General features: G+C 41.5%; 1 protein-coding gene across 4 annotated transcripts; it reads left to right on the top strand.

The window, feature by feature from the left end:
* Positions 1–2: 2 nt before the first annotated feature.
* dand5.S (DAN domain family member 5, BMP antagonist S homeolog) lies at positions 3–18722 on the top strand. 4 transcript variants are annotated; one of them, NM_001098726.1, is given in 4 exon segments: positions 13279–13745; positions 15435–16645; positions 17346–17438; positions 17925–18722. In NM_001098726.1, coding segments are annotated over 2 exon segments (654 nt in total). In that variant the 5' UTR covers positions 13279–13376; the 3' UTR covers positions 15720–16645; positions 17346–17438; positions 17925–18722.
* The last annotated feature ends 330 nt before the right edge of the window (positions 18723–19052 follow it).

Below are 19052 nucleotides of genomic sequence, written 5' to 3'. Positions count from 1 at the left end.
ACTTGTATTAATTAGGTGATAAATTTGGGAGGGGGGTAATGGGTTGTTCCCAGAAAAGAAAATTGGGTGAGTTCCCCACTACAGGTGGCTTTTTGTGGGGGGATTAATTCCGGACTTTCTATGAAACAAAATAGCAGCTTTCCTACATGTTTGTCCCCGTTAATAGGTTGTCATGAAGCATAATTTAATATATAAGGATGTTAAAGTTTCCTTCATTCGCTAAATGTTATTCATTGTGTGGCCTAAGTTTAGGGCAGAGACTAGGGTTGTCACCTTTTCTGGAAAAAATACCGGCCTTCCTATATATTTATCTTTATTCCCTATTAATAACATTGGGATCACTGACCTTCCTATAGATTTATCTTTATTCCCTATTAATAACATTGGGATCACTGGCCTTCCTATATATTTATCTTTATTCCCTATTAATAACATTGGGATCACTGACCTTATATATATTTATCTTTATTCCCTATTAATAACATTGGGATCACTGACCTTCCTATATATTTATCTTTATTCCCTATTAATAACATTGGGATCATATCACTGACCTTCCTATATATTTATCTTTATTCCCTATTAATAACATTGGGATCACTGACCTTCCTATATATTTATCTTTATTCCCTATTAATAACATTGGGATCACTGACCTTCCTATATATTTATCTTTATTCCCTATTAATAACATTGGGATCACTGACCTATATATTTATCTTTATTCCCTATTAATAACATTGGGATCACTGACCTTCCTATATATTTATCTTTATTCCCTATTAATAACATTGGGATCACAGACCTTCCTATATATTTCTCTTTATTCCCTATTAATAACATTGGGATCACAGACCTTCCTATATATTTCTCTTTATTCCCTATTAATAACATTGGGATCACAGACCTTCCTATATATTTCTCTTTATTCCCTATTAATAACATTGGGATCACTGACCTTCCTATATATTTCTCTTTATTCCCTATTAATAACATTGGGATCACTGACCTTCCTATATATTTCTCTTTATTCCCTATTAATAACATTGGGATCACTGACCTTCCTATATATTTATCTTTATTCCCTATTAATAACATTGGGATCAACCATCATCTTTACTGCATCGGGCCAGTAAAATATTGGCCAGGTGGCAACCCTACTGGAGACAAATCGCCTGTTCTTCAGACGACTAATCTCCCCGAACTGTCTCCCTGCCAGCTAGAATCGAATTTGCCGGCGGGTAGGGTTGCCACCTTTTCTGGAAAAAAATACTGTCCTTCCTATACATTTATCTTTTTTTCCCTATTAATATCATTGGGATCAGCCATCATTTTTACTGGCCAGGGCGGTAAAATACCAGCCAGGTGGCAACCCTACTGGCAGAATGGCACAGAGACCACTTTGTTTTCCGACGTTGCGTCATGAGGAAACTTCAGGCGACTTCGGGAAACTAATTGCTCAGAGTGCCACCCCGCCGGCGATTTAGATTGTAGCCGGCGGGGAGGCAGTTTGCCGAGATTAGTCACCCGAAGAAGAGGTGATTTGTCGCCTAATCTCCCCGAATCTCCATGTGTGTCTCTACCCTTAACCATCCCACCTGCCTTTTATTTAGAGCCTTTGTAGCATTTGCCTTTCTGGAGAAAAGGGAAAACTTTACATTTATGGAACCACTAAAGACTTAAAGGGGTTGTTCACCTTTAAATTAACTGTTCGTATGACATAGAGAGGGATATTTTGAGACAATTTGCAATTGGTTTTTATTACTTGTAGTAGTTATAGTCTTTTAGCTTTTTTTATTCAGCAGCTCTCTAGTTTGCAGTTTCAGTAATCCGGTTGCTTTTACCCTAGAACCCATGACTTGATTTGAATAAGAAATAGGAATAGGAGACAGCTGAACAGAAGAAAGATGAGTAATAAGTAGAAATAAAAATACGTTTGTAGCCTTACAGAGCATTTGTTTTTAGGAAACATTTGAAAGCTGGAAAAAGTCAGAAGGAGGCAAATAATAAAAAAAAAAAAAAAAGGCAGACCAATTGAGAAGTTGCTTAGAATTGGCCATTCTATAACATACTAAAAGTAACTTGAAGGGGAACCACCCCTTTAAGTTTAGAAATGTGGTGTGTGGGTTTGGCAGTGCAGCGCAGCTGGGGGCAAAATAGTGTATTAAAGGAACAGTAACATCGAAAAATTGGAAGTGCACTAAAGTAATGAAAATATAATATATTGTTGTGTTGCACTGGTAAAACTGGTGTGTTTGCTTCGAAGATACAACTATAGTTTATCTAAACAAGCTGCTGTGTAGCCATGGGGGCAGCCATTCAAGCTTGAAAAAATTAGTAAAGGCACAGGATACACACAGATAAGCTCTGTAGTATACAATGGGATTCTTCAGAATTTATCTACTGTGTATCCTGTGCATAAATGGCTGCCCCCATGGCTACACAGCAGCTTGTTTATATAAACTATAGTAGTACTTATCTGTTATCTACTGTGTATCCTGTGCTTGAATGGCTGCCCCCATGGCTACACAGCAGCTTGTTTATATAAACTATAGTAGTACTTATCTATTATCTACTGTGTATCCTGTGCTTGAATGGCTGCCCCCATGGCTACACAGCAGCTTGTTTATATAAACTATAGTAGTACTTATCTGTTATCTACTGTGTATCCTGTGCTTGAATGGCTGCCCCCATGGCTACACAGCAGCTTGTTTATATAAACTATAGTAGTACTTATCTGTTATCTACTGTGTATCCTGTGCTTGAATGGCTGCCCCCATGGCTACACAGCAGCTTGTTTATATAAACTATAGTAGTACTTATCTGTTATCTACTGTGTATCCTGTGCTTGAATGGCTGCCCCCATGGCTACACAGCAGCTTGTTTATATAAACTATAGTAGTACTTATCTATTATCTACTGTGTATCCTGTGCTTGAATGGCTGCCCCCATGGCTACACAGCAGCTTGTTTATATAAACTATAGTAGTACTTATCTGTTATCTACTGTGTATCCTGTGCTTGAATGGCTGCCCCCATGGCTACACAGCAGCTTGTTTATATAAACTATAGTAGTACTTATCTGTTATCTACTGTGTATCCTGTGCTTGAATGGCTGCCCCCATGGCTACACAGCAGCTTGTTTATATAAACTATAGTAGTACTTATCTGTTATCTACTGTGTATCCTGTGCTTGAATGGCTGCCCCCATGGCTACACAGCAGCTTGTTTATATAAACTATAGTAGTACTTATCTGTTATCTACTGTGTATCCTGTGCTTGAATGGCTGCCCCCATGGCTACACAGCAGCTTGTTTATATAAACTATAGTAGAGTTTCTATAACCAACACACTGGTTATACCAGTGCAGGGCAACACTACGTTATATTGTACTTTCTATTAAAATTGTAATTTTTTTTTTGGTGTTACTGTTCCTTTTAAAGGAATGGTGCACATTTTAAGTTAACTCTTAGTATGTTTAGAATGGCTAATTCTAATTCTACATTCCTCATACACCCTCCCCTGTGAGTGTTTTGTAATAGGAAGGGATATGTGTGATGTGATTACATTAAAGGCATGGGTGTTCCAAAGATATTTCTGTGGCAGAACTAAAGAGAGAACTGACCCTGTGGCTGCAGGAATAGAGATGTCGCGAACTGTTCGCCGGCGAACTTGTTCGCGCGAACATCGGGTGTTCGCGCTCGCCGGAAGTTCGCGAACGTCGCGCGACGTTCGCCATTTTGGGTTCGCCATTGTTGGCGCTTTTTTTTGCCCTCTCACCCCAGACCAGCAGGTACATGGCAGCCAATCAGGAAGCTCTCCCCTGGACCACTCCCCTTCCCTATAAAAACCGAAGCCCTGCAGCGTTTTTTCACTCTGCCTGTGTGTGCTGAAGAGATAGTGTAGGGAGAGAGCTGCTGCCTGTTAGTGATTTCAGGGACAGTTGAAAGTTTGCTGGCTAGTAATCGTTTTGATACTGCTCTGTTATTGGAGGGACAGAAGTCTGCAGGGGTTTGAGGGACATTTTAGCTTAGGTAGCTTTGCTGGCTAGTAATCTACCTTCTACTGCAGTGCTCTGTATGTAGCTGCAGTGGGCAGCTGTCCTGCTTCTGATCTCATCTGCTGACTGCTGCAATAACAGGCAGATTTTTCAGATACATTTTTGCCCTTGATCCCCCTCTGGCATGCCACTGTCCAGGTCGTTGCACCCTTTAAACAACTTTAAAATCATTTTTCTGGCCAGAAATGTCTTTTCTAGATGTTAAAGTTCGCCTTCCCATTGAAGTCTATGGGGTTCGCGAACCGTTCGCGAACCGCTCGCATTTTTGCGCAAGTTCGCGAATATGTTCGCGAACTTTTTTTCCGACGTTCGCTACATCCCTATGCAGGAATAAAGAGACCCTAATTGATAAACATGTTAAATAAATACTGTTAAAACAAGTCGACCTCTAGACATTTTTGGGGCCTGAGAACAATTTGCTGTGGGGCCCATCAAGATCTAATTACACCGCTGATTCCTCTAGTGAGGAATATAAACTGGTATCTAGTTGCTTGGGTCCCACATAACCTAGCAACAGGGCAATAATGTGAATGGCATGCTAGAAGGTAGTCATGAGTGGGTTGTATAGGAAGTTAAGTAGTGAAATACTAATAACTAGGAATCTCAATCTGGTTGCTAGGCATTGCTAACCCAGCACCATTTTAAATGTCTAGTTCATTTTTTTAAATAGTTTTTGAATTATTCTGACTCCTTCTTCTGACTCTTTCCAGCGTTCAAATGGGGGTCACTGACCCCATCTATAAAACAAATGCTCTGTAAGGCTACACATTTATTGTTATTGCTACTTTCCATTCCAGTCTCTTATTTAAATCCGTGCATAGTTGCTAGGGTCATTTGGATCCTAGCAACCAGATTACCACAATGGCAAACTGGAGAGATGGTGAATAAAACCATAAAATATCTGTACATCCTAGTCTTTGCTGGGGAAGATCTGACTACTGGTGTGTGTGTATGTGTGTATGTGTATATGTATGTATATATGTATATGTATATGTATATATGTATATATGTATATATATATATATATATATATATATATATATATATATATATATGTGTATATATGTATATATGTATATATGTATATATATATATGTGTATATGTATATATGTGTATATGTATATATGTGTATATATGTATATATATATGTGTATATGTATATATGTATATATGTATATATGTATATATATATGTATATATATATATATATATATATATATGTATATATGTATGTATATGTGTATATATATATATATATATATATAGTAAAGAATGGACCCGCACTCCAATGTTCTTAGTGAAAAAAATTTTGTGTTTTATTCACAATGCATATCCAACGTTTCGGTCCACGTTGGGACCTTTCTCAAGGATAAATGGCATTTTCACAAACAGTGCTTAAATCCCTTTAGAATTGGCGCCAAGTATGACGTCATAGGATGGAAAAACCCCAAGTTAAACATTCAGAACATTCGTATTGTGGAAAATACAAAAAGTGTAATACATACAATTCACCACTGGGTGTCACCGTAGTGTCGATGGTGGTAGTGTTCAATTGAAACAAAAGTGTCCATTAAAAAGTGTCCATTCATAAAGTATTCATGAACAATCTGTAAAATTATACAAATGTATTACTTTGTTGTTTGTTTCAGGCAAATGCAAAAAAGACATTATATGTATCAACTCATATTTAATCATATTCAATAAAGTATTTTATGCAACATAAATCAGCTACAAAGTGCTTTCATGTATTTTCTATATATATAAATTGCCTTATGTTTTGCTTGCCTATGCACGATGGTAACAGGGGATACCTATCTATTCGAGGAAACAGTTAAGCAACAATTGCCCATTAAGGCCTTTTGGTGTCACGCATTCGAGTTCATGTATCCAAAAGGCTTCTCTTTGCAGGAGTACCTTATTGCTATCACCCCCTCTTGTCCTAGCCGGTACATGTTCGATTGGCATGCATCTGAATGCTGCAGGGCTGTGTTTTGCCTCTGCCCAGTGTCGGGCTACTAGCTGCTGGGCAATATCCTGTTTTTTACCCATTGCTTTAATTTCCCTTTCAGGGTCTAGTGCGGCCCTAATACTTGCTCTATGCATGCCAATTCTTTCTTTGAGCATTCTAACTGTCTTCCCACAGTAGATTAGCCCACAGGGACATTTGATTATGTACACCACTAGTGTGGTTGTGCATGTCATCCTATGTCTGATGCTGTATCTTTTCCCTGTGCGTGGGTGCAAAAATTCATTACCCAAGATAAGGCTACTGCACATGACACATCCTGAGCACTTATATACACCTGGTCGAGGTGAGAGGAAATGTTGTGTGCTAGGGCTGGTATACTTATCCAACGGATCTGAGGGGCTTAAAATCTCTTTTAGAGAACTCCCTCTCCGGTAACTGAATTTGGGTCTATGTGGTAATTTTTTGCCCAACATATCCTCACTTTTGACCAGTTCCCAATGCTTTAGCACACATTCACGCGTAAATCTGGAACTTTCACCATATTGACACACATAATACATGTCATTTTCAACGCTCTGTCTGTTAGTAGTACTGGTCTGTCGTAGAACTTCATCTCGATCTAGGCTCAATGCCCACTCTTTTGTGCTCTCAATCAGAGTATTAGGATAACCCCTTAGCAGGAATTTTTTGCACATTTTATCTATATCCTCCACCCTCTTGTCCTCCTCACTGTCGATCCGTATTACCCTCAGTAGCTGGGATTTTGGCAATGAATCTAACAGGTGCCTGGGGTGGTTACTCTGGTAATGCACCAGAGTGTTCCTGTCTGTGGGTTTTACATATATGCTAGTTTGCAAGGTGTTATTAACCTTATATATTTTTACATCCAAAAACTCTATATGATCATTATTGTGATTTAAGGTCAACTTAACTGGGTTAGTCAGATTATTCAAATATGCAACCCAGCTTTCAAGTAGTTCCACGGAACCCGTCCATACAAAGAATATATCGTCGATATAGCGCCTGTAAAAGGCGCCATATCTCCTGAATAGCTCATGACCTAAGACACATTCATTCTCATACACATGCATGAACGCATTAGCATACGCAGGTGCCACTTTTGATCCCATTGCTGTCCCTGTGCGCTGCAGAAAAAACTGCTTCTCAAACCTAAAGTAGTTTTTATACAGGATGAACCGCAACAGGGATAGGATAAACTCACATGGGGGTCCAGTATAGTGCTCATTATCTGTAATCAGTCTGCGTACTGACTCAATTCCCTGTTCATGTGGTATGCACGTGTATAAGCTTTGTACATCCATTGTAACTAGGGTTAGCTCTGATGTGGGTAAATCTATACTCCTCACAACCTTCAGAAAATCATTTGTATCTTTCAGATAGCTGCCTATCTGCTGTACACACGGCTGGAGGTGATAGTCTACAAATTCAGCTATTTTTTCGTTAAGCGAGCCATTGGAAGATATTATAGGTCTTCCCGGAGGTGCAACTAAATTTTTGTGTACTTTTGGCAAAGTGTAAATAACCGGTCTGACAGGAAATCTCGGCAAAAAATAATCAAACATGGCTTTAGAAATATATCCTTCATTAAGTCCAGTTTCCAAGATATTTTTCAATTCATCATGAAATGTATTAGTGGGATCATGAGTCAATTTTTCGTAATTCATTTCATCAGTAAGCTGTGACATCAATTCATCTTTGTAATACTTGTAGTCAAGCACTACTATCCCACCACCTTTGTCAGCCTTTCTAATGATTATTTCTTTATTCATTTTTAGGGATTTCAATGCATTTCTATGCTCAAATGATAGGTTTCCTCTGCTCACTTTTTTTGTTTTATACCAAGCCGACATTTCCATATCCAGCATACGGTTAAAAGTCTTAATTGAGGGATTGGTGCTAATGGGGTCAAAGTCACTTTTAAGTTTGAAGCGCCTAGCAGTCTCATTGTTCACATACATGGTAGGTAATGCCCCTTTAGTAGTCATATTATCAGTCAGTTCTATCCGCTCCTCGTGTTGTAGGGAGTTACAGTTCAACTCCCTTAGCCCCTTGTCCTGCTCAAAACGCTCCTTAAGGCGCAGCTGCCTTGAAAACTTATAATTGTCTATAGTATGAGTAAAAGGGGTTAAACTCACCGAGGGGACGAATCCTAGTCCTTTCTGTAGTACAGTCTTCTCAGCTGCTGTTAGACGATAAGCCGATAAATTGAAGATCATATCTTCCTCTTGTGCTTTAGGGTCTGTTGTGAGCGTGTTGTAACCGGTGCTGCTGTGGCCGGTCCTCTTGCCCCTGCGGGACGGATTGGCGCACGCGCAGACCTGCATACAGGAGAGACGGCAGTGGAACCGGCAGCAGGACATCAGACAGCGGAAGCGGAAGGAGCAGATCCGGATCACCACAGGACAGTTCAGCGCAACCGCCAGCACCATCTTCAGCCCCTTTTTTAGGGGAACATTCACAAGGGCAGAGCGAAGGGCTCCAGCGGCACAACAGCGCAGGAAAGCCACCCGCAGGGGCAAGAGGACCGGCCACAGCAGCACCGGTTACAACACGCTCACAACAGACCCTAAAGCACAAGAGGAAGATATGATCTTCAATTTATCGGCTTATCGTCTAACAGCAGCTGAGAAGACTGTACTACAGAAAGGACTAGGATTCGTCCCCTCGGTGAGTTTAACCCCTTTTACTCATACTATAGACAATTATAAGTTTTCAAGGCAGCTGCGCCTTAAGGAGCGTTTTGAGCAGGACAAGGGGCTAAGGGAGTTGAACTGTAACTCCCTACAACACGAGGAGCGGATAGAACTGACTGATAATATGACTACTAAAGGGGCATTACCTACCATGTATGTGAACAATGAGACTGCTAGGCGCTTCAAACTTAAAAGTGACTTTGACCCCATTAGCACCAATCCCTCAATTAAGACTTTTAACCGTATGCTGGATATGGAAATGTCGGCTTGGTATAAAACAAAAAAGTGAGCAGAGGAAACCTATCATTTGAGCATAGAAATGCATTGAAATCCCTAAAAATGAATAAAGAAATAATCATTAGAAAGGCTGACAAAGGTGGTGGGATAGTAGTGCTTGACTACAAGTATTACAAAGATGAATTGATGTCACAGCTTACTGATGAAATGAATTACGAAAAATTGACTCATGATCCCACTAATACATTTCATGATGAATTGAAAAATATCTTGGAAACTGGACTTAATGAAGGATATATTTCTAAAGCCATGTTTGATTATTTTTTGCCAAGATTTCCTGTCAGACCGGTTATTTACACTTTGCCAAAAGTACACAAAAATTTAGTTGCACCTCCGGGAAGACCTATAATATCTTCCAATGGCTCGCTTAACGAAAAAATAGCTGAATTTGTAGACTATCACCTCCAGCCGTGTGTACAGCAGATAGGCAGCTATCTGAAAGATACAAATGATTTTCTGAAGGTTGTGAGGAGTATAGATTTACCCACATCAGAGCTAACCCTAGTTACAATGGATGTACAAAGCTTATACACGTGCATACCACATGAACAGGGAATTGAGTCAGTACGCAGACTGATTACAGATAATGAGCACTATACTGGACCCCCATGTGAGTTTATCCTATCCCTGTTGCGGTTCATCCTGTATAAAAACTACTTTAGGTTTGAGAAGCAGTTTTTTCTGCAGCGCACAGGGACAGCAATGGGATCAAAAGTGGCACCTGCGTATGCTAATGCGTTCATGCATGTGTATGAGAATGAATGTGTCTTAGGTCATGAGCTATTCAGGAGATATGGCGCCTTTTACAGGCGCTATATCGACGATATATTCTTTGTATGGACGGGTTCCGTGGAACTACTTGAAAGCTGGGTTGCATATTTGAATAATCTGACTAACCCAGTTAAGTTGACCTTAAATCACAATAATGATCATATAGAGTTTTTGGATGTAAAAATATATAAGGTTAATAACACCTTGCAAACTAGCATATATGTAAAACCCACAGACAGGAACACTCTGGTGCATTACCAGAGTAACCACCCCAGGCACCTGTTAGATTCATTGCCAAAATCCCAGCTACTGAGGGTAATACGGATCGACAGTGAGGAGGACAAGAGGGTGGAGGATATAGATAAAATGTGCAAAAAATTCCTGCTAAGGGGTTATCCTAATACTCTGATTGAGAGCACAAAAGAGTGGGCATTGAGCCTAGATCGAGATGAAGTTCTACGACAGACCAGTACTACTAACAGACAGAGCGTTGAAAATGACATGTATTATGTGTGTCAATATGGTGAAAGTTCCAGATTTACGCGTGAATGTGTGCTAAAGCATTGGGAACTGGTCAAAAGTGAGGATATGTTGGGCAAAAAATTACCACATAGACCCAAATTCAGTTACCGGAGAGGGAGTTCTCTAAAAGAGATTTTAAGCCCCTCAGATCCGTTGGATAAGTATACCAGCCCTAGCACACAACATTTCCTCTCACCTCGACCAGGTGTATATAAGTGCTCAGGATGTGTCATGTGCAGTAGCCTTATCTTGGGTAATGAATTTTTGCACCCACGCACAGGGAAAAGATACAGCATCAGACATAGGATGACATGCACAACCACACTAGTGGTGTACATAATCAAATGTCCCTGTGGGCTAATCTACTGTGGGAAGACAGTTAGAATGCTCAAAGAAAGAATTGGCATGCATAGAGCAAGTATTAGGGCCGCACTAGACCCTGAAAGGGAAATTAAAGCAATGGGTAAAAAACAGGATATTGCCCAGCAGCTAGTAGCCCGACACTGGGCAGAGGCAAAACACAGCCCTGCAGCATTCAGATGCATGCCAATCGAACATGTACCGGCTAGGACAAGAGGGGGTGATAGCAATAAGGTACTCCTGCAAAGAGAAGCCTTTTGGATACATGAACTCGAATGCGTGACACCAAAAGGCCTTAATGGGCAATTGTTGCTTAACTGTTTCCTCGAATAGATAGGTATCCCCTGTTACCATCGTGCATAGGCAAGCAAAACATAAGGCAATTTATATATATAGAAAATACATGAAAGCACTTTGTAGCTGATTTATGTTGCATAAAATACTTTATTGAATATGATTAAATATGAGTTGATACATATAATGTCTTTTTTGCATTTGCCTGAAACAAACAACAAAGTAATACATTTGTATAATTTTACAGATTGTTCATGAATACTTTATGAATGGACACTTTTTAATGGACACTTTTGTTTCAATTGAACACTACCACCATCGACACTACGGTGACACCCAGTGGTGAATTGTATGTATTACACTTTTTGTATTTTCCACAATACGAATGTTCTGAATGTTTAACTTGGGGTTTTTCCATCCTATGACGTCATACTTGGCGCCAATTCTAAAGGGATTTAAGCACTGTTTGTGAAAATGCCATTTATCCTTGAGAAAGGTCCCAACGTGGACCGAAACGTTGGATATGCATTGTGAATAAAACACAAAAATTTTTTCACTAAGAACATTGGAGTGCGGGTCCATTCTTTACTACATATGCAAAAAACTTGACCAACGCACCCATCATCTAAGAAATCCGGTAAGAGTGCGCTCACCACAATTGACTTTATATATATATATATATATATATGTATATATGTATGTATATGTATGTATATATATATGTATATAGTGAGAACTAATTTATGCATAGGCTGAAAGCAGTGCCGGCAGTTATACGGTTTCCAAAAACTGTTATTCTATGGGTCTCCCAATTATATAAAATCCTTATCAAGCAGGGAACAAGTGGTGCTTTAAAATGGTTTCATGTCAGTGGTTATTTTTAGGGGTGAGAGGGAAGGGCCCATAAGGGCGGCGTCTTTGCTTCTGTCACCTTCCCCCTGTCAACAGAAACTGTCACCTGCCCCAGGGCTGGAAATACACAAACATTTGCACTGTGTCCCCCGATTGCTGCACTTGCTTCTTGGACTTTTCAGCTTAAAGGGGAACAATCATGAAAATGTAATATAAGCTTCTTCAAACTGAAATAAAAAAACTTTCCAAATACAATCCATTAAATATTCTGCATTGTTTCCTGAAATAATCAAGTTTATATTCACTATTCCTCTCTCAGCATCTGTTTCTCTTCATTCTCTCTTCATGCAGCAGTTGGGTGTCAGATATTCATTGACAGTTAGATCCAATATATCTTATAGGGGGGGATTCCTTTCCTAGAAGATGTATTAGAGCTCACTCTATTAAAATAACCAGACATCATGTCTCTCTACATGCAGGATTTGTGCAAAATGCAGTTATTTTGTCAAATGAATGATCCAATATATCTTTTATAGGGGGTTTCCTTTCCTAGCAGATGAATTAGAGCTCACTCAAATAACTGATTCCAGTACAAACAAAATCTAACAACATAACTGCCTTTTGCACAAATCCTGCATGTAGAGAGACATCATGTCTGGTGATCTTAATAGAGTGAGCTCTAATACATCTGCTAGGAAAGGAAGCCCCCCTATAAGATATATTGAATCTAACTGTCAATGATTAGCTGACACCCAACTGCTGCATGAAGAGAGAATGATGAGAAACAGATGCTGAGAGAGGGATAGTGAATATGAACTTGATAAAGAAAGTTTCCTATTTCAGTATGCTGAAGCTTATATTGCATTTTCATTTTCGTGATAGTTCCTCCATCATTCGATCACCTACCCAGAAACCTCCTTACACAAGAATGCCGTTTTCTGTACAGCCCTTTCTGCACTGCTGGTTCTGCCTCTTGCTACACTCTCTAGCAGAAAGACAGCCTTGTATGTTTTCCTTACAGGTTTTGTCATCCAGAATTACTATTGTATATTTGGGTTTATATCATATGTAGCTAGAATATGATTTGTGTGCACATAAGGAGTAAAGGGATAAGTAGCACAGCTGCAGTGTTGGTGCAGTTCCAGCAGAGGGCGCCGTTGTGTAGGTTATATCCCAATTGCAGAGGCCGTGTCACCTGTTCTTGTATGAAACTCAAACAGAGAGGCCCCTGAGACAAAACCAAAGTTCCTGCTTCTGTTTAGGAGTCAAATGGGGAGTTTGTTCCCTTCCTTTTGCCCTCCTTACAGCTGATGGGGCCAAGGAAGGTGCTAGATTTCTCTCTTGGTTGGGTCTTGCTTGGTTTTGGTCCACAACTCCCTGCCCCTTGTGGATTTGGGTATATAAAGCCGTCTGTCTTGTCCCTTTCTAACTACAGAAACCAGCGACTCTGGGTCAATCTTGACCCTCCAGCCAGACGACAGGGGACCGACAAACCCCCAGACCCCAAACCCTAATAAGGAGGATTGTGTAAGAAGACATGCTGTTGTTCCAGGCCACCAGCCTATTGGCCCTTCTCTGTTTCACGGTCAGGGCATTTCCCTTTATGGAAGAAGAAGGGTCGGCTTCGTTTGCCCAGAATGTGCTCCACAGCAGATCCTTCCCAGTCTCCCACCATGGAGCTTTCATGGACCTGCCGCTATTCAGACAGAACAGGAGGAAAATATCCCAGAATTTCATCCTGCACTCAGATCCCAGAGAGCACATGGATGAGGAGGCGCTGAGGAGAAAACTGGTGTGGGAGAGCGCCATCCGCAGGGACAAGATGAGATCCCAACCAGACCAGGTGCTGCCCATTGGGCAAGATGCTCTGAAACGCTCCAGATGCCATGCCTTGCCTTTCATACAGGTAAATTGTCCTCTGCTCTTGGGCCTCTCTCTGTGTATTATGGGAGGTGTCCTGAAGTGTGCGTATTAGTGGGAAGAAAGGGGTAAGTGTGTATTTGTGGGATTAGAACTGTAGGTGCCCCTGATGTGAAGTAGTTTGAAGGGAGTGAGTGCCACATATGTGCTAGGCCAAATTGGCTTAAAGGATAAGTAAAGCTTTAAAATAAGTGAATGTAAAATTGATGAGGGTGCTATTCTTAGCACTTTTGTAATTTACATTGATTATTTATTTTCCTTTAATTCCAAGATATTAAGAGATACATGTGCTGTTAATAGGAATGAATTTTATTACAACAGCGCCACCTGCTGGTCAGTTTCCCACCAGTCTGACCACCAAGTAGTCAAGGAAGTTGTCAGGAGAAAGACAAGAGAAAGACCAGTCTGACTACTTGGTGGTCAGACTGGTGGGAAACTGACCAGCAGGTGGCGCTGTTTTAACAAAATTCATTCATATTAACAGTACATGTATCTCTTAATATCTTGGAATTAAAGGAAAATAAATAATCAATGTAAATTACAAAAGTGCTAGAATAGCCCCCTCATCAATTTTACATTCACTTATATTAAAGGTTTACTTATCCTTGGTTTGCCCCATGATATGATGCCGATAGAACTATTGTTCTGCTAGGCTACAATTGTATTGTTACTTTTTCATCCTTATCTTTCTATGTTGGCCCTCTACTATTCATATTCCCATTTCTCATTCAAACCAGTGCCTGGTTGCTAGGATAAGACCCTAGCAACCAGCTGCTCAAATACCAAACAGCTGCTGACCAAAAAGCTAAATATCTTAAAAACCATAAAAACTGAAGTCCAATTGCAAATTGTCTCAGAATTTTATTTAATGGAGAACTAAAGCTTCACTAAAGATATAGGTAGAAATGTTGTTCATGAGGTTTTGTGATTCTGTACCAGCCCAAGGCAACCACAGCCCTTTAGCAGTAAAGATCTGTGTCTCCAAAGATGCCCCAGTAGCTCCCCATCTTCTTTTCTGCTGATTCACTGCACATGCTCTGTGCTGCTGTCACTTACTGAGCTTAGGGGCCCACTCACAATATACAGTACACATAGAATAGAAATGTCACAATATAAGGCTGATTAGTAATTAATACACATAATTACTACATGGCAGCACAGAAACCAGTGCAATCAGAATTGAATAATCAGCAAACCTGTAGCATCAGCTTATATTACAGCCAGGGAAGCTCATTTTCTGCTGGATAATTAGTGACGAGCCCTAAGCTTAGCTTCTCAACAGCCAATCAGAGCCCACTGAGCATGTGAGTGTCACTGACACTTTCCAAGATGGTGACCCCCTGTGACAAGTTTGAAGTCCTGGATCATTGCTGCTATTGACAAGCTGAAACTTTAGCCTCGTGCAATAAGTTCACTATATAAAATATGCCATTTTTAGCCACAATCATTTTTAGGGTTTAGTTATGCTTTAAAGGCGAACTACCCATTTAAAGGGGGGCCAGTGTAGACCTTGCCTGATGGGGTATCACTTGGGCAGGCAGAGGGGCTCCTAATATTGCAACGTAGTAGCAGCCACAGCTATTGCTAGAAGTGGACTCTGGCCTCAGCAGATTTGCGTTATTGAGAGACTGATGCTGTTCCACAGAGCTTACACTTTTATTCTCTCCTCTTACAGAATGTGTTCAGGAAGAACTGCTTCCCAGTGCGCCTCCCTAACAAGTTCTGCTTTGGCCAGTGCAACTCCTTCTATGTGCCTGGTTGGCCTGCCGGACTCTCCCAGCCCTGTACGTCCTGCGCCCCCAGTCGATCCCGGCGCATTTCGCTGCCGTTACGCTGTCGTTCCGGTCACCTTGCTTGGCAAGAGGTGGAGCTGGTGGAAGAGTGCGAGTGCGAAACCCGCTACGACAGGAATACGGTGGAGCCAGCTGGCAGCGGAGAGGACTACCTGCCCGTTTCATAGGCCCAAACCGCTCTACATGTGCCCAAATGGACCAAACTATGTGACCCGGGGCCTTGGCGCTCCCAGTAACTTCACCCTTTGACAGGCGTCCCTTTGCCAAAGCAGGGGAAGTGCCAACGACTTGACGACTTTATTTAAGAATGAACAGTTCTGACCGACGGCTGATTTATACGCTTGTCTAGATTCCCAGAATCCCTAGGGGGAAAGCCTGTGACGAAGCTCCCGCTTTATTGGGAGGGTGTGAGTAATGATTCAACATGGCGGAATTCTGCCTCTTATTGTACCCGGGAGACTGGTCTCCTGCCATATTGTGCTGTGTATAAGGGCTGTGCCCGTCCTGCTCATCTTTTATACAAGTGATGCTTTTATTGGTAGTTATTATGCATTGTCTGTGCCAGTCCTGTTGTCAATTCAACTTTCCAGACCGCGTCTATAAGTGTCATGGTTATTGATGGCGTTGGTTTTGCCTTTCTGCACTACTAGTTCTGACTCTTAAAATAATGTAGGTTCTTGTCCAGGTCAGTTGATCCGCTGGCTGCTGCATTGTTTTAGGAGTCTGAGCCAGCAGTGCAGAGAATATAAACAGACATGGCTTCCAATAGCAGTGACTTTTACCTAGAACCAGTGGAAATGAGGAATGGATATTGGGAAGTCTTATTCCTGATTTTAAGCAGAGTTTCCCTTTAACCTCTACCACATATAAACCTTCAGCTGTAATTGCTCCCCTTATTTATTTATTCCTGCTATAAAATGCCCCTCCTACAGCGATTGTTCTCAGAGAGATGCCTCTGATTGGATGGGTGCACTGTATCTAGTGTTCTGATTGGATGGGTGCACTGTATCTAGTGTTCTGATTGGATGTGTGCACTGTATCTAGTGTTCTGATTGGATGGGGGCACTGTATCTAGTGTTCTGATTGGATGGGTGCACTGTATCTAGTGTTCTGATTGGATGGGGGCACTGTATCTAGTTTCGATTGGATGGGGGCACTGTATCTAGATCTTCTATTGGATGGGGGCACTGTATCTAATGTTCTGATTGGACTGGGGGGGCACTGTATCTAAAGCTGTTCCTGATTGTGGGGCACTGTATCTAAGTGTTCTGATTGGATGGGGGCACTGTATCTAGTGTTCTTGATTGGATGGGGGCACTGTATCTAGTGTTCTGATTGGATGGGTGCACTGTATCTAGTGTTCTGATTGGATGGGGGCACTGTATCTAATGTTCTGATTGGATGGGGGCACTGTATCTAGTGTTCTGATTGGATGGGGGCACTGTATCTGTGTTATGGATGGGGGCACTGTATCTAGTGTTCTGATTGGATGGAGGCACTGTATCTAGTGTTCTGATTGGATGGGGGCACTGTATCTAGTGTTCTGATTGGATGGGGGCACTATCTAGTGTTCTGATTGGATGGGTGCACTGCATCTAGTGTTCTGATTGGATGGGGGCACTGTATCTAGTGTTCTGATTGGATGTGGGCACTGTATCTAGTGTTCTGATTGGATGGGGGCACTGTATCTGTGTTATGGATGGGGGCACTGTATCTAGTGTTCTGATTGGATGGGGGCACTGTATCTGTGTTATGGATGGGGGCACTGTATCTAGTGTTCTGATTGGATGGAGGCACTGTATCTAGTGTTCTGATTGGATGGGGGCACTGTATCTAGTGTTCTGATTGGATGGGGGCACTGTATCTAGTGTTCTGATTGGATGGGTGCACTGCATCTAGTGTTCTGATTGGATGGGGGCACTGTATCTAGTGTTCTGATTGGATGTGGGCACTGTATCTAGTGTTCTGATTGGATGGGGGCACTGTATCTAGTGTTCTGATTGGATGGGGGCACTGTATCTAATGTTCTGATTGGATGGGGGCACTGTATCTAGTGTTCTGATTGGATGGGGGCACTGTATCTGTGTTATGGATGGGGGCACTGTATCTAGTGTTCTGATTGGATGGAGGCACTGTATCTAGTGTTCTGATTGGATGGGGGCACTGTATCTAGTGTTCTGATTGGATGGAGGCACTGTATCTAGTGTTCTGATTGGATGGGTGCACTGCATCTAGTGTTCTGATTGGATGGGGGCACTGTATCTAGTGTTCTGATTGGATGTGGGCACTGTATCTAGTGTTCTGATTGGATGGGGGCACTGTATCTGTGTTATGGATGGGGGCACTGTATCTAGTGTTCTGATTGGATGGAGGCACTATATCTAGTGTTTTGGTTGGATGAAGGCGTTGTATCTGTGCTCTGGCACATAATGTGTTAAGTCTGGGTTACATTCAGTCACCCATTGATATTTTACAGCTCCCCCCCCCCCTCGTCCCTGCAGAGAAACTTTAAACGGAAAATCTATGCAAAGGCCCCCTGGCCATTTAATTCTGTATTTAAAGGGAAACTGACTTTACTTCAGCTAGGGCCCTAGTTTGCTCTAATAAAAGCTTCCCGTTTTAGGGTTGCCAGTTCAGTCCCAGGCATGTACATGTACAAGATTCACTTAGGGCATTGATAAGATGCAAGCTGCATGGCTGCACAGAAACCAGTACGTGCTGCGTGCATCCAAATGAAACGCTAATTAGCCCTGTGTGTCAATTAGGTGCCGACCATTGTATCCCGTCCCTTCATTCCGGGTGAACCTGAACTGCTCTGTCTTGGCAACTGCTAATCACTTGTACTACAACTCCCAGCATCCCCTGGCAGGCATGTTGAGAGTCTAAGTGGGCAGTTGCTGCAGAGCCCTGGCAGATTATTGGAGAACATGAGGATGTTTGAAGCCACCAAGGAGTTCTGGGACCTTTTATATAATCCTGCGACTCCTCGGTGACCGTCATTAGTCATGTGACCAACTGGGTGCCACGTGGCAAAGCCAAACCTTTTAGGAGTTCAGCAAACGTCTCTCTAATGTACATAATGTTTGTAAATATTTTTGGTACCATTTCAGATGTTTTCTGGTTTCATGCCATCTTTTTTTAAAAATTAAAATTCTCTTTTTTTACATATATATCTGTTATTTTTATTCAATAGAAACCTCACTCCTATTGTTCTGGCGAGTGAATAAACGACATAAGACTTTTTAAACGACAAACCCTGTGACTAGACATTGGTTTTCTTATATGTAAATGCCCACGGCTAAACACCCCAATTTTTAGGGGTACAGGGAGCTTCTGCTTGTAGTGCAACACCCCACATTCTCCACCCATCAAGCAGAGAACAGGGGCCCCAGCGATGCAGGGGGACCAGGGGCCTCATCTGAGGGCATAACAATTATATTTTTAGATATATCTAGATAAATAGATAAATATTGTCCAGAATGCTCTGGACCTGGGGTTTT

Source organism: Xenopus laevis, chromosome 3S (assembly GCF_017654675.1).
Source record: "Xenopus laevis strain J_2021 chromosome 3S, Xenopus_laevis_v10.1, whole genome shotgun sequence".
Taxonomy (NCBI): domain Eukaryota; kingdom Metazoa; phylum Chordata; class Amphibia; order Anura; family Pipidae; genus Xenopus; species Xenopus laevis.
Note: the sequence above shows the minus strand (reverse complement) of the source record. Positions and strands in the feature narration are given on the sequence as shown.